Source organism: Theropithecus gelada, chromosome 12, assembly GCF_003255815.1.
Source record: "Theropithecus gelada isolate Dixy chromosome 12, Tgel_1.0, whole genome shotgun sequence".
NCBI classification, from domain to species: Eukaryota; Metazoa; Chordata; class Mammalia; order Primates; family Cercopithecidae; genus Theropithecus; species Theropithecus gelada.
Window position 1 is genome coordinate 27,123,614 of NC_037680.1, and position 14,115 is coordinate 27,137,728.

General features: G+C 35.2%; 1 protein-coding gene across 4 annotated transcripts in view; it reads right to left on the reverse strand.

Moving 5' to 3' along the window:
- The window catches only part of ORC4 (origin recognition complex subunit 4), an 88,511-nt gene that overhangs the window by 36,752 nt on the left and 37,644 nt on the right, over window positions 1-14,115 (reverse strand). For 2 of the 4 annotated variants that reach the window (XM_025403908.1, XM_025403909.1), the window contains exons 2-4: window positions 5,883-5,956; window positions 3,446-3,522; window positions 2,747-2,837 (exon numbers count right to left, since the gene is read on the reverse strand). The exons of 1 other annotated variant lie outside the window; for it this stretch is intronic. In XM_025403908.1, the coding sequence (XP_025259693.1) occupies window positions 2,747-2,837; window positions 3,446-3,522; window positions 5,883-5,939 (225 nt within the window). In that variant the 5' untranslated portion in view covers window positions 5,940-5,956. The remainder of the gene's footprint in view (window positions 1-2,746; window positions 2,838-3,445; window positions 3,523-5,882; window positions 5,957-14,115) is intronic. One more of the 4 variants, XM_025403911.1, reaches the window with a different exon arrangement.

A 14,115-nucleotide genomic window follows, 5' to 3' on the forward strand; every position in this document is an offset into this window, starting at 1 on the left:
GACAGATAACATAACTGTCTGAGTAAAAAATCTCAAAGAATTGACAAAAAAACTAATGGAATTGAGAAGCAATTATAGCAAGGTTGCAGAAAACAAGGTAATATACAAAAGCCAACTGTTTAGCTATCTACCAGCAATGAAGACTTAGAAAAGGAAATTAAAAACACAGCACTCTTCACACTAGCACCAAAAAAAAATGAAAAATTAGGTATAAATCTAACAAAACATGTATAATATCTTTATTAAGAAAACTACAAAAACTGACAAAATTCCTAAATACATAGATACTCCATGAATGGGAAGACTTTCCTAATGTGATGTATAAAGTCAACACAAAATCCCAGCAATTCAATACAAAGATTCCCAGAATTTTGTGGGTATGTACAAAGTGATTCTAAAGTTAATATGAAAAGGCAAAGTATGCAGACAGCCAACATAATACTGCAGAAGAACAAGGTCAGACAACTGACAGTACTTACCTTAAAGACTCACTAAAAGTCTACAGTAATCAAAACAATGTGATATTGGCAAAAGAACAGACAAAGCAAGGGAACAGAAAGAGAACCTAAAAATACACCCACATAAACATAGTCAGCTGATCTTTGACAAAGAAGCAAAGGCAATTCAATGGATAAAAGACAGTCTTTCTCCAATTCGGCATTCATTTCCAAATAATAATAATAATAATCTAAACACAGACCTTACACCTTTCACAAAAATTAACTCAAAATGAATCACAGACCTAGATATAAAATGCACAACTATAAAGCTTGTAGAAGATACATAGGAAAAAATCTAGATGACCTTCGGTTTGGTGATGAAGCTTCAGACATAACACCAAAATCGTAACTCATGATAGAAAAAACTGACAAATTAGATTACTAAGATCAAAGACTTCAGTTGGGCACAGTGGCTCCTGTCTGTAATCCCAGCACTTTGGAAAGCTGAGGCAGGATTGCTTGAGCTCAGGAGTTCAGGACCAGCCTGGGAAACATAGGGAGAGCTTGTCTCTAAACAAAATTAAAAAACACATCGGGTGTGATGGTGCATGCTTGTAGCCCCAGGTACTCAGGAGGCTGAGGTGGAAGGACTGCTTGAGCCCAAGGAGTCCTCTTGAGCCCAAGAGGCCGAGGCTACAGTGAGCTGTGATCATGCCACTGCACTATCTTCTAAGTAAGTAAGTAAAACAAATAAATAAAAACTACTCTACCAAACATACTGTTAAAAGTATGTTTGACATAGCAAATAGCATGTTTTGTATGTATACATAGCAAAATAGTATGTTTGACAAGCAATAGTATGCTTGACTTTGACATAGCAATAGTATGAAAGACATAGCAAGATCCTGTCTCAAAAATAAAAATAAAAATAAAATCTTCTGCTCTGCCAAAGACAATGTTAATATTAATAGTATGAAAAGAAAAGCCACAAACTGTAAGAAAATACTTGCAAAACAAAACTGAAAATCAGAAATATAAAGGACTCTTAAAACCTATCAATAAGAAAACAACCCAAATTAAAAATGGACATAAGACACCTCACCAAACATATACAGATGAAAAAGAAGTGTATGAAAAGATGCTCAACAGCATGTCATTAGAGAATTACAAGTACAATGAGACACCAATCTACACCTATTAGAATGGTTAAAACATTTCTTAAATTTAAAAATTTGAAATTTAAAAACATTTCACATAGTTCTCTTGTGAAAACCACCCAAAATAATAGTGAATTCAAATGCAAAGAAAAACCATAATAAAAAACTCAAGAATAAAGAAATAGTGATTTATAGAAGCTGAGTATGAGGACTAAAACAAATTAAACATAGATTTGAAACCTAAAACTTACTGTAAATATGATTATAAATGTGAAAATTTGTGAACTATTAAAAGAAATTACCTAGATCTAAATTCTCAATTTACATACTTCAAATACTTGAGATGAGTGATAACAGTAAAATCCTAACATATTCATCATAATAAATTTCAATATATATTGCTTAAAATGTTAAAAAAATTTTACTTATCCATTTTTTAAAGTACATTAGTAAAAAATTTAAATTTATTGTATATAATACACGAGAACAGATTTTACACAGACTACTTAGCATTGAAATTAATTACTTTCAAAAGTTAACACCCATAATTTGTCTCCTATATTGCATAAAGGATATGAAAGAAAAGAGCAAGGGGAAATAAGTAAGAATATCTTTTTGAGATAACTAAGTAAATACAATAAAGAGGAAAAGGAGACAAGAATGATATAAGATGTGAACATGCATCTTATGTAAAACTACGTAAATTAGGGTTAAACAATAAATAGTAATAATGTAGGAAAAATAAAAAGAATGCATGATATGATAGTTCTCTAACCTATAACAAAGGGAAAAACCCTACCTTGCAGCATTGATGTAAAGAATAAATGAGAGAACATAATAAAAAGACATATAGTACATGCTCAATAAATGCTATTTTCTTTTTCCACTGGAAATCTCTACTTCTTCAAGGACAAAAGACCATGTTGGAACAAACATCAATTGACAATTTGTCACTAGGAGGACAAATAAGGGGAAAAAAGGTCTGCTACACTCAAATATACCACCCTAACTTTATAAAGTTTTACATGTCTTCTATGATTAAAAAAAAAAGTAAAATGTTACAAAATAATGAAATGAAAAATATTTTCAGTATTATATAAAATAAGAATCATCATACGCCAACAAACACCAGAAATGAACAGCTTTTACCATAGTTTTTCCTGATCCTCGGGGTCCGATAATGAGGACAGAGTTACTCTCTCCATGGAGAGCGGTCCTTTTTAGCAGCTCACTTAAGTGTCTAAAATGATATAAATAGGACAAAATTTTAAAAATGAAGCTGGAATACTTTGTTAGGTTGTAGTTTTTTAAAAGGCATATTTGAATATGCATAGAAATTTCCTCTCTTCTCTCCCTCTGGGCACTTGGCCTAGCCTCTGAATGGTCCTAAACAGAAAAATACAAAAGAAATAGGAGGGTAGTATAGACTCTGAAATCTTCAGGTGAAAATGTATCAGATTGGAATATATTGATTTGTATGATCGTGGGGACAACAGTGGCAACTCTCAGGACTCTTGGATTCAAATCTCTTTTCCTACTAATACTCTGAACTTTCACTCCATAGTTGGCTGCTGGGTATTAAGGGCAAGATGGTTAGAATTCTCTCCACAGTATTAGATAACATAAACAAAACAAGATTGAATGTTAAAGTGCTATTGCATTATGGAAATATTTGTATCTGCTCCTGCTTCACGCTATGTGGTGTTTCTATTCACAAAGCAAAATTTTTTACTTCTATAAAAGTGTTTGTTAGGTTTATTTAATATCAAACTTGTTACATAATTTTTGCAAGACCTGGAAGGCATCTGTAAGTTGGTCCGTAACAGTCAAAAGGACAGCTAGACTTACTTGTATTGTACTTGCACTCCAAATAGGTTACTATGTGGACTCTGATGACAAAATCTTTCACGTAAAATTCTTTGTACCTGATGAAAATAAAGTGAATAAATATAAAAATATTACACATGCAATAAAAAATGAGTAAGAAAGCACATTTACAATAGCCAGAATTAGTTATTAATGAATCAATTCAACCCTCCCTAAATTCTTATCCTCTAGAGTTATGGCACCATAAGTTAAAAAATTAATGGTGTTCTTATCTATCTCAAGTCCCACAGGAAGAATGAGAATTTAGTTGTGAAGGTTTCAAAAAAGGGAGAATCACTGACTTTAGTTATGTTAGCAACTCAAGGGCTGTTTCAATGCATGTGAACGAGTTCAGAAAAAAATTCTTATAAGGAGCTGTATTTTGAGTTCACCTTAGAAAAAGGGCCTTAGACTTAGTCATGAAAAATTATGTCAGATAATCTACCATACTCTTTAAAAAGATGGACCATTAAAGTCATTCCTTTTTCGATCTGCAGCTAATACAGAGGTCTTTCAAGGACAACCTTAGGGTGCTATCTCAGATTTGGCCCCATGAACTGGAATAAAAAACCTCCAAAAATATTTGCTTCTCCTAGACTGACGGCATGGAACTAATCCTTCATGTATCAAAGAAATAAATCTGAGTTCTTGTTCCATGTACAGAGGCTAAGCAAAGAAAATGATTCACTAGGGACAAAATGATACATACTTGTTCATTATAGAGGAAGTTAAAGAGTAAGGACACTGGCACCAGAAGAGGCTACTATATGAATTTTAAAAGGTTAAGTCTGTTCTAAATTTTAATTTCTTTATCTATAAAATAGGGAGAATAACACCTTGTTGCAGGCCTGTTTTAAAGATTAAAAAAGTGGGGTGGCCGTGGTGGCTCACATCTGTAAATCCCAACACTTTGGGAGGTCGAGATGGGTGGATCGCTTGAGGTTAGGAGTTCAAGACCAGCCTGGCCAACATGGTTGAAATACCTTCTCTACTAAATATTCAAAAATTAGCCAGACGTGGCAGATGCCTGTAATACCAGCTACTTGGGAGGCTGAGGCAGGAGAATTGCTTGAACTCAGGAGGCGGAGGTTGCAGTAAGCTGAGATTGTACCATTGCACTCCAGCTAGGGCAACAGAGCAAGACTTGGTCTCAAAAAAAAAAAAAAAAAAAAAATTTAAAAAGGCAAAAGGCAATTATCTGTAACACAAATAGGCTTTGTACAGGTAATAGCTAATATCTATAAAAATACATAAAAGAACATATATATGTACTCAACTAGTCATAATGTGTATTCCTCTACCTAGATGAGATCAAAAGAAAAAACTCAATCCCTTCCTTAAAAACAAAACAAAACAAAACAAAAAACCAAAACTTCATTAAAATCTCTTAGAGGCAGTAATGGGGTGTAAAACATAAGCTAGATAAAGCTGCAGTGACTAGTTAGAAGGTTCACAAATCCCAAAGTGATCTGGCATGGAAGTTAAACAGGTATATACATGTATTGAAATTAATTCAGCTGTACATGGAGGATTTGTGCACTTTACATACAAAGGTACGTAAAGCATATTTCAGTTAAATTTTTTTTTTTTTAGAAATAGAGTTAAACAACTTCCTTCAAAAAGAAAGCCAAGTCTTATGAAGGAATACCAGTAACATTTAATTTTTATTTAAAAACTACATGTAGTTCAGGTCAAGCTAGATACATACAAACGTAGAAATACCATGCTCATTTCCCTACTAGACTATAAGCTTCTTAAGGAAGAGATATACAGATAGATGTTCAGCACTTGGAATACAGTATGCACTTCTGATAATGTTCATTATAAAAACACTCGATAGATGAGGAACATTAACGGAACTTCCTCAACTTAATAAAGGGCATCTAAAAAAAAATCTTACAGCTAACATCATATATAATAGTGAAAGACTGAATGCTGTCTCTCTAAGATGAAAACAAAGACAAGAATGTCCATTATTCCCATTCCTATTCAGCATTTGTTCAAGCCAGGGCAATTAAGCAAGAAAAGGGGAGAAAAAAAGGTATCTAGATTAGAAAGAAAAAAGTAAAAGCTAGAATTCTGACTACCCGGACTTAATAAGGATAAAATTAAATTATAGTATAAAACACTAATATTAAAAAAATATATGAACTGACAAAAAGGATAGAGAACAATCATAACAACAAGAAAATCTATTGGTCCACATTTAATTTTTAGAGTCTGGAAAATTTTGCTTCCAGATGATTGTTCTTACGACCTTGTACTGATATCTCAAGGTCTTGTACTGACATCTCCTTAAGGTTAGAAAGAGTGATTCTTCTTATACGCTAAAGTGAAAATTCAAGTTAAGAAGATAACTATTTCTCTCAACACTTTTATAGGGTAAAAGGTCTTGAGGTTAATGAAAATACATACTAACCTGTGAAAGGCACTCTGCGTGAATTAAGCTGTTACTCTTTGATTTACGACTGCTCATTTCAACAAATTCAAATCCTTAAAAAAATTGGCATAAATATTATAAACATAGTGACTTGAAGAGATAATACCTAAGAATTTACTGTTCTAGAATTAAATACAAGTTTTTAAAAGTAAAAAATGCTCAAACCCTAAGACCTTCAAAATCTTTGATGGCTTCATTTTGTCCAAGTACAGGATTATTCAACACTCTCATACCATACTTTAGGTACACTTGGTTTTATTGTGCTTTGCAGACAGTGCATTTTTTTAAGTAAATTGAAGGTTTATAGCAACTCTGTGTCCAACAAGTCGATAGGTACCATTTTTCAAACACCATGTCCCCATTTTGTGTCTGTCAGCATTTTTCAGCAATAAGGTATTTTAAAATTAAGGTATGTACATTTTTTAGACATACTACTACTGCACACTTAATGGACTAGTATACTGTAAATATACATTTTATATGTACTGAGAAAAGTTTTGGGTGATTAACTTTATTGTGATATTTGCTTCACCACAATGGTCTGGAACTGAACCTGTAATAATACCTCCAGGCCTGTATGTGGTTCTTAACAGCTACTCCTCCGTTTCTATTAAATCTTCTATTCACCTTCCCTTTCTTCCTTTTTCTTTAACTTATATGCTTCCTTTATGATTCTCCCACCCATCCATCCCACAGGATCATCCCTCATAGAAAACCTTCCTTTCTTGCTCCACTCACCAACCATACACAAATAATCATTACAGACTAGGTTAAATGCCTCTTATTTAATTACTTATAAGTGCCTGTATTTCTCTTTATTATTGAACAAAATTATCTGTTCATTTGCTAGTGTTTCCAAATTGAGATTTTTTATATTCCAAGCATTGTAGCATAAAGCTCAAAACAAAGTTGGCAATGAATAAATGGAATGAAAAAAAATTAATGAAAAATGTATAATTCTTGTAAAATTCTCCTCAAGTTACCATACTCATAGACAAATACCTTTGACTAAAAGACCTAATTTTCTTAGCACTGATTTCCTATGGGACTACTTTAACAGTTAGACAGTAACAGCTTAAGCAGTGTTTACTTAGGTATCAGGAATTGTTACAAATAATTTGCATTTATCAACTCATTTAATCCTCAAAACTACCCTATGGGATAACTACTATTATAATCCTCTTTCAAGGTTAGAAGACACAGATAGGCTAACTATGTTGACCAAAATCAAACAGTACGTAAATGGAAGAGCCGGGATTTGGATCCAACCAAGTTAACCGCTTTTTAAAAAAAGTGTATTCTGGTCTCATCTAGTCTCCAGAAGGAACACAGCTTTGCTGACACCCTGAATTTTGCCCAGTGAAAGACATTTTGGAACTTTTTTACTGCCAGAACTCATAAAACTCAAGAAAAGCTGACCTATCATCAAATCACCAATGATTAACATTATAATAATGTGAGAATGACGGCAGCAAGATGAAATAGGAGGCCCTTCAGCTTGTGTTCCCAAATAGCAACAATAATTTCACAGCCACCCACGGACAAAAGTGTCTTTGTGTTAGCCTTGAGATGCAGGCAGGCGTCTGTGAAACCCCAGTGGGGCCCAAGACCTGGGAAAGTCAATTTGAGGGCAGATCTTCATTCACGTGACGGATTCCCCAACTGTAGTCCAGGCTTCAGACTTGGAAACGGCCCTGTCCTCCTGAGGGCTTAGCTAAAGCCTGATAGGACCTTGTTACCAGGGGCTGTAGCAGGATATGAAACCCATCTGGTGGTGGACTGGACTTTTTCTAGGACATTGGTCTGTACAGGGGATGAAGATATGCAGAGAAAAGACCTGTTACCAGGTGTGTGGATGGTGTGGCTTTCTCTGGGAACCTGGGAGGGCTCCTACTGGATCACTGAGTGGATAACTTGAGCAGGCACTACTGCCATAGTCCCCAGCTGCGTGAGGCTGGAACTAAGTCACAGGGTTGCTTCAGGGCCTACAGTCAAGACTTAGGTCTTCAGGCTTGTCTAAGGTGTCATGAACCTGCATGCCTCCCTTCAGGTCCTTAGGTTGGTGGGCCTGCTCTCAAGCTGTACTGAGAGGGGCTGGAGCCACTTTTAAGGGGTGTTTCAGGGACTGATGAGGGACCTGGGTGAGGTGGCCTGTTGGCAGGGCTATGGACAGCCCCATCTCCCTCCAGAATGCTGGGTAGGCAGAACCGCTTTCTGACCATAGCTGAGTGGGGCTTATGCCAAGATTCAGGGTTGTTTCAGGACCTGCTGTGGGACTGAAATCTGCCTGCCTGTCCTGAGGACACGGAAGGATGTATCTCCTGACTACAGGAGAATTTCTGTGCAGGATTTCTGTAAGACTGTGGCTAAGATGTGCTGGATTCCCAATTCAGAGCTTTTTCAGCATATGCTACGGGACAGAGACTGGTAAGTCTGTACTGATAGCACAGACAGGTGAGTCTCCTAGCAGTTCCTTGTGCAGGCAGGGTTGCTCTCAGGCTGCAACCAAGAGTAGCAGGAGCTGAGCTTCAGGGCTGTTTCAGGATATAATGTAGGACCAAGTTCAGAAAGCTTGACCCAGGGATTCAGACCGTTTTGTCTTCTTGTGGGTCCTTGAACTGATCTCAGACCACAGACAAGTTAAAGTGTCTTATCAGGGTCCACAGTTGAGACTGAGGACAGTGGACTTATTTTCTGAGGTACCAGTGTGCATGACCTTTCCTGGGCCTCTTGGTGAATAGTTTCAGTAGCAGGCTAATATCCTTGATGAATATAGGTACAAAAATCCTCAACAAATACTGGCAAATCTAACTCAACAGCACATTAGATCAATTACCATGATCAAGTGGTATTTATCTTTGGGATGCAAAGATGGTTCAACATATGTAAATCTATAAAGTGTGCTATAATGTATTAACAGAATGAAGGACAAAAATCATATGACTGACTCAACAGATAAAGAAAAAGCTTCTAACAGAACTCAATATTCCTTCAGGATGAAAACTCTCAATACATTAGGTATAAAAGGAATATACTTCAACACAATAAAGGCCATATATAACAAACTCACAGCTAACATTGCACCCAAAGGTAAAAAGTTGGAAGCTTTTCCTCTAAGATCAAGAACAGGAGAAGAATGCCCACCTTGGCTATTTATATTCAATACAGTTCTGCAAATCCTAGCCAAAGGAATTAGATAAGAAAATTAAATAAAAGGCATCCAAGTCAAAAAAGAGAAAGTTAAATGATCTGTTTGCAGATGACATGATTTTATATAGAGAAAACCCTTAAGACTCTACCAAAAAACTGTTAGTACTAATACATACAGTAAAGTGGCAGGATACAAAATCAACATACAAAAATCAATAAGATTTCTCCACACTAATCACTATTTGAAAAAATTAAAAACCAGTCCTAATTACAATAGCATCAAAAACAAATTAGAAAGAAATGTAACAAAAGAGGTGAAAGGTCTGTCATTGAAAACTATACAATATTGATGAAAGAAAGTGAAGACACAAATAAATGGAAAAACACTCCATGCTCACGGATTGAAAGAATCAATGTTATTAAAATGTCCCTACTACTGGAAGTGAAGGTCAAAGTAATCTACATCAAAATTCTAATGACATTTTTCAAAGAAATAGAAAAAAACCTTAAAATTCATATGGACCCACAAAGACATTTAATAGCTAAGACAATCATGAGCAAAAGAACAACGCTGGAGGTATCAGACTACCTGATTTCAATACCTAGTGCAAAATAAAGATAATTCAAAACAACATGGTTCTGGCATAAAAACAAACATACACACCACCAGAATAGAGAGTCGAGAAATAAATCCATACTTTTATAGTCGACTTATGTTCAACAAAAGTGCCAAGAACACACCATGGAGAAAGGATAGTCTCTTCAAGAAATGGTGTTAGGAAAACTGTATATCCACAGGCAGAATAATGAAATTGAACCCTCATCTCACATCATATACAAAAATCAACTAAAAACGGATTAAAGACAAACGTAAGACCTGAAACACAGGGAAATAAAACACAGGGGAAAAGCTTTTTGACACTGGACTTGGCAAAGATTTTTTTGGATATGACTCCAAAAGCACAAGCAAGAATAATGAAAACAGACATAAAACTAAAAAGCTCCTACAAAGCAATCAATCAACAGAATGAAGAGACAACCTACAGAATAGGTGAAAATATTCGCAAATGTTACATCTGACAACAGGTTAAAATCCAAAATATGTAGTCGGTCCTCATCAGCAGATTCAACCAACTTAAGAGAGAGAAAATTTAGAGGGGGAAAAAATGCAACAATAAAAATTAATACAAATTTAAAAAACAATACATTATAATGACTATTTACAAAGCACTTACATTGTATTAGAAGTTATAAGTAATCTAGAGATGATTTAAAGCATATGGGATGGTATGTGTAGGTTATATGTAAATACCATGTCAATTTATAGAAGAAACTTGAGCATCTACAGATTTTGGTATCTGAGGGGGGTCCTGGAACCAGTTTCCTGTGGATACAGAGGGATGACTGTATAAGGAACTAAGAAAAAATAGCAAGGAAACAACCCAATTTAAAAAATAGTCAAAAAGATTTCTCACAGGACATAAAAATGTCAAATAGGTATTTGAGAAAATTCTCAGTGTTACTAATTTTCAGGGAAGTACAAACAAAACCACAATGAGATAACATTTCACACTTGCTAGGAAGGCTATTTGTTAAAAAAAGACAAAAGATGATGAGTGTTGTTAAGGATTATGAAAAAAAAGGAAACCCTGAAACACTGTTGATAAAAATGTAAATTAGTATAATCATTATGGAAAACAGTATGGAGGTTCTTGAACTTGAAAAAATTAAAAGTCAAATTATATAATCCAGTAATCCCACTGAATATCCATCCATATATACAAAGGAAATGATCAATACATCAAAGATATATCCTCACTCCCATATATACTGCAGCATTATTCACAGCCAAAATACGGAATCAACCTAAGTGTCCATCAATGGATGAAAAGATAAAGACGACGTGGTGTATATATACACAATGGAACACTAACTCAGCCTTAAACAAAAAAGAAATCCTGTCATTTGCAACAACATAGATGCATCTGGAAGATACTATGTTAGCTGAAATAAGCCAGGCACAGAAAGACAAACACCACATAATCTAATTTATACAGTAGTCTCTCCTTATCCATGGGAGATAAATTCCAAGGCACCCCTCAGATGCCTGAAATCATGGATAGTACAAAACTCTCTCTCTATACTATGTTCTTTTAATCTGATAACCTAGATGGCTACTGAGTGATTAAAGGACACGTAGTATCAGGGGAACCCGCCCCCAATATTTCAACGTCGGTTCTATTCTCCGTAAATGTTGGCTGGCTGAGAAAGAGTACAAAGAGGAATTTTACAGCTGGGCCGCCAGGGGTGACATCACATATTGGTAGGACTATGATGCCCAACTAAGCCTCAAATCAGCAAGTTGTTTATTAAGGGTTTTAAAAGGGGAGGGGGTGTAAGAACAGGCAGTAGATCACATGCTTCAAAGGGCAAAAAGGAGAACTACTGACAAGGGTCTATGTTCAGCAGTGCACGTATTGTCTTGATAAACATCTTAAACAACAGAAAACAGGGTTCAAGAGCAGAGAACTGGTCTGACCACAAATTTACCAGGGCGGAGTTTTTCCTCACCCTAATAACACTGAGGGTACTGCAGGAAACCAGGGCGTATTTCAGTCCTAATCTCGACCACATAAGACAGACACTCCCAGAGCAGCCGTTTATGGACCTCCCCCCAGGAATGCATTCCTTTCCCAGGGTATTAATATTAATATTCCTTGCTAGGAAAATAATTTAGCGATATCTTCCCTACTTGCACATCAATTTATAGGCTCTCTGCAAGAAGAAAAATATGGCTCTTTTTGCCCAACCCCGCAGGCAGTCAGACCTTATGGTTGTCTTCCCTAGTTCCCTAAAAATCGCTGTTATTCTATTCTTTCTCAAGGTGCAATGATTTCATATTGTTCAAACACACGTTTTACAATCAATTTGTACAGTTAACACAATTATCACAGTGATCCTGAGGTGATGTACACTGTTAGCTTACAAAGATAACAGGATTAAGATATTAAAGTAAAGACAGGCATAAGAAAATATAAAAGTATTATCTGGGAACTGATAAAAGTCCATGAAATTTTCACAATCATGTTCCTCTGCCACGGCTTCAGCCAGTCCCTTGGTTCAGGGTCCCTGACTTCCCGCAACAACGTAGCATATACAGCATGGATATGCTGGACAAAGAAATTATGTATGTCCCAGGCAAGATGGAGCAGGACACTGCAGATTTCATCACACTACTCAGAGTGGCATGCAATTTAAAGCTAATAAATTGTTTACTTCTGAAATTTTCCATTTAATATTTTGGAACCTCAGCTGACCAAAGGTAACTGAAACAATGGAAAGTGAAACTGAGGATAAGGGGGGGACTACAGTAGGTGGAACCTCTAACAGGGGAACTCACAGAATGAAAGCAGATTTTAAATTTTCTTGTTACAAAAAAATGGTATGTGAGGTAACAGATATGTTAATAGGCTTAATTTTGTCATTCTACAATGTATACATATATTAAAACATCATGCTGTATACCATAAATGGATAACAATTTTATTCATCAATTAGAAAAAAAAATACATATAAAATACATATCAAAAAGCGACTAAGTGGCAGAGCCAGGATTTGAGCCCAAATAAGTTATACTCTTATTCAATTGTTACTTATTTAGCCAACTTTTTAAAAAAAGAAGTACAAACACATTTCAATAACCTGAAGGAAGATCAGCCAATACATTTTACATTCACATTTATTAATTTCATATAGTGGCAATTAGAAAGCAAACCATGGCAATGCTGTTTTCTTCTCTAGAAATGTTAACAGGCCCTTAGCTGAGCCAGGCCTTGACAGACAGACCAGCAAGCAAATCTGTGTCCTCCTTAATGTGTAAGCCAGGTAGCTAAGGCCTCAGCCACCAAAAGTCCTCTGGCTCCAGGCTTCCTAACTGAAAACTAAATAACAGAGTACTCAATTATTGTCTTGACCCTTAAGCATCTTCTTTCTTAGAAGAAAAGTGGTCTTCTCAGTTGTCTTAAGATACCTTCTAGCAGTCTTTTATGTCTAAAGTTTTATCTTATTCTATTTAAGTTTTTATCTTCCCTAATAACTATTATGAGAGGGAAAAACCTTTGTAGCTACATTTTATAGTCTCAACTCTGGTTTATGATGCTCTTGACTATCTCTCAGTCAAAACCTAAAATCACAAGGAACTATGTGATAATTGTCTCCTAGATTATAAGGCTAATTAAAATGTAAAAAGGAGAAAGGGTTTTGTAGTATGTTTTATTCTGTAGAACTACATTAGCTATCTTACAGTATTGTTAGAATTAAAAGATTTTTTTTACCCACTTCATGAATTAAGAAAGAATTACTCAGAAAAATGAAATAAATGTCCACAGTTCCAAGGTAGGTATCTAATCTGCCTCTTTGCATCATATATAAATCAGGTATGCTATTAAGATCATTTTTTCTTCATTTGGGGCCAGCATTCAGAAAAGAAACAACAAACACACCACTATGGTATCTACCTTATAACCTACATAAATTTTGACTGTAAATAAAGTTTTAGTCCAAAGGTTATTTTGACATCTTGCCCCTTCATGTAATGGTCAAGTATCTACTACATAATAAAGAATATTTCAAAGACAATTCTAATAGTACAGATGAGACAAGCTTCATATGGGAGAAAATACTTGCAAACCGCATATCTGACAAAATATCTGTATCTAAAGAACCCTCAAAACTCAGTAATAAAAAAAGAAGCAATCCAATTAGAAAACAGGCAAAACACACACGTAGACATTTCACCAAAGATATACAGGTGGCAAATAAGCATATGCAAAGATGTTTAATATCATTATCCACTAGGAAAATGCAAATTAAAACCATAGTAAGATATCACCACACACCGATTAGGAGAGCTAAAATAACTCAAAGATGGTGAGAATGTAGAGAAAATGAATCCTTCATTTAACCACTGGTGGGAATGTTTCTTGACATGGCTACTCTGAAAAGTTTCTTGTCAGCAGTTTCTTAGAAAACTATAAATACACTTAACAAGCCACATAGCAAT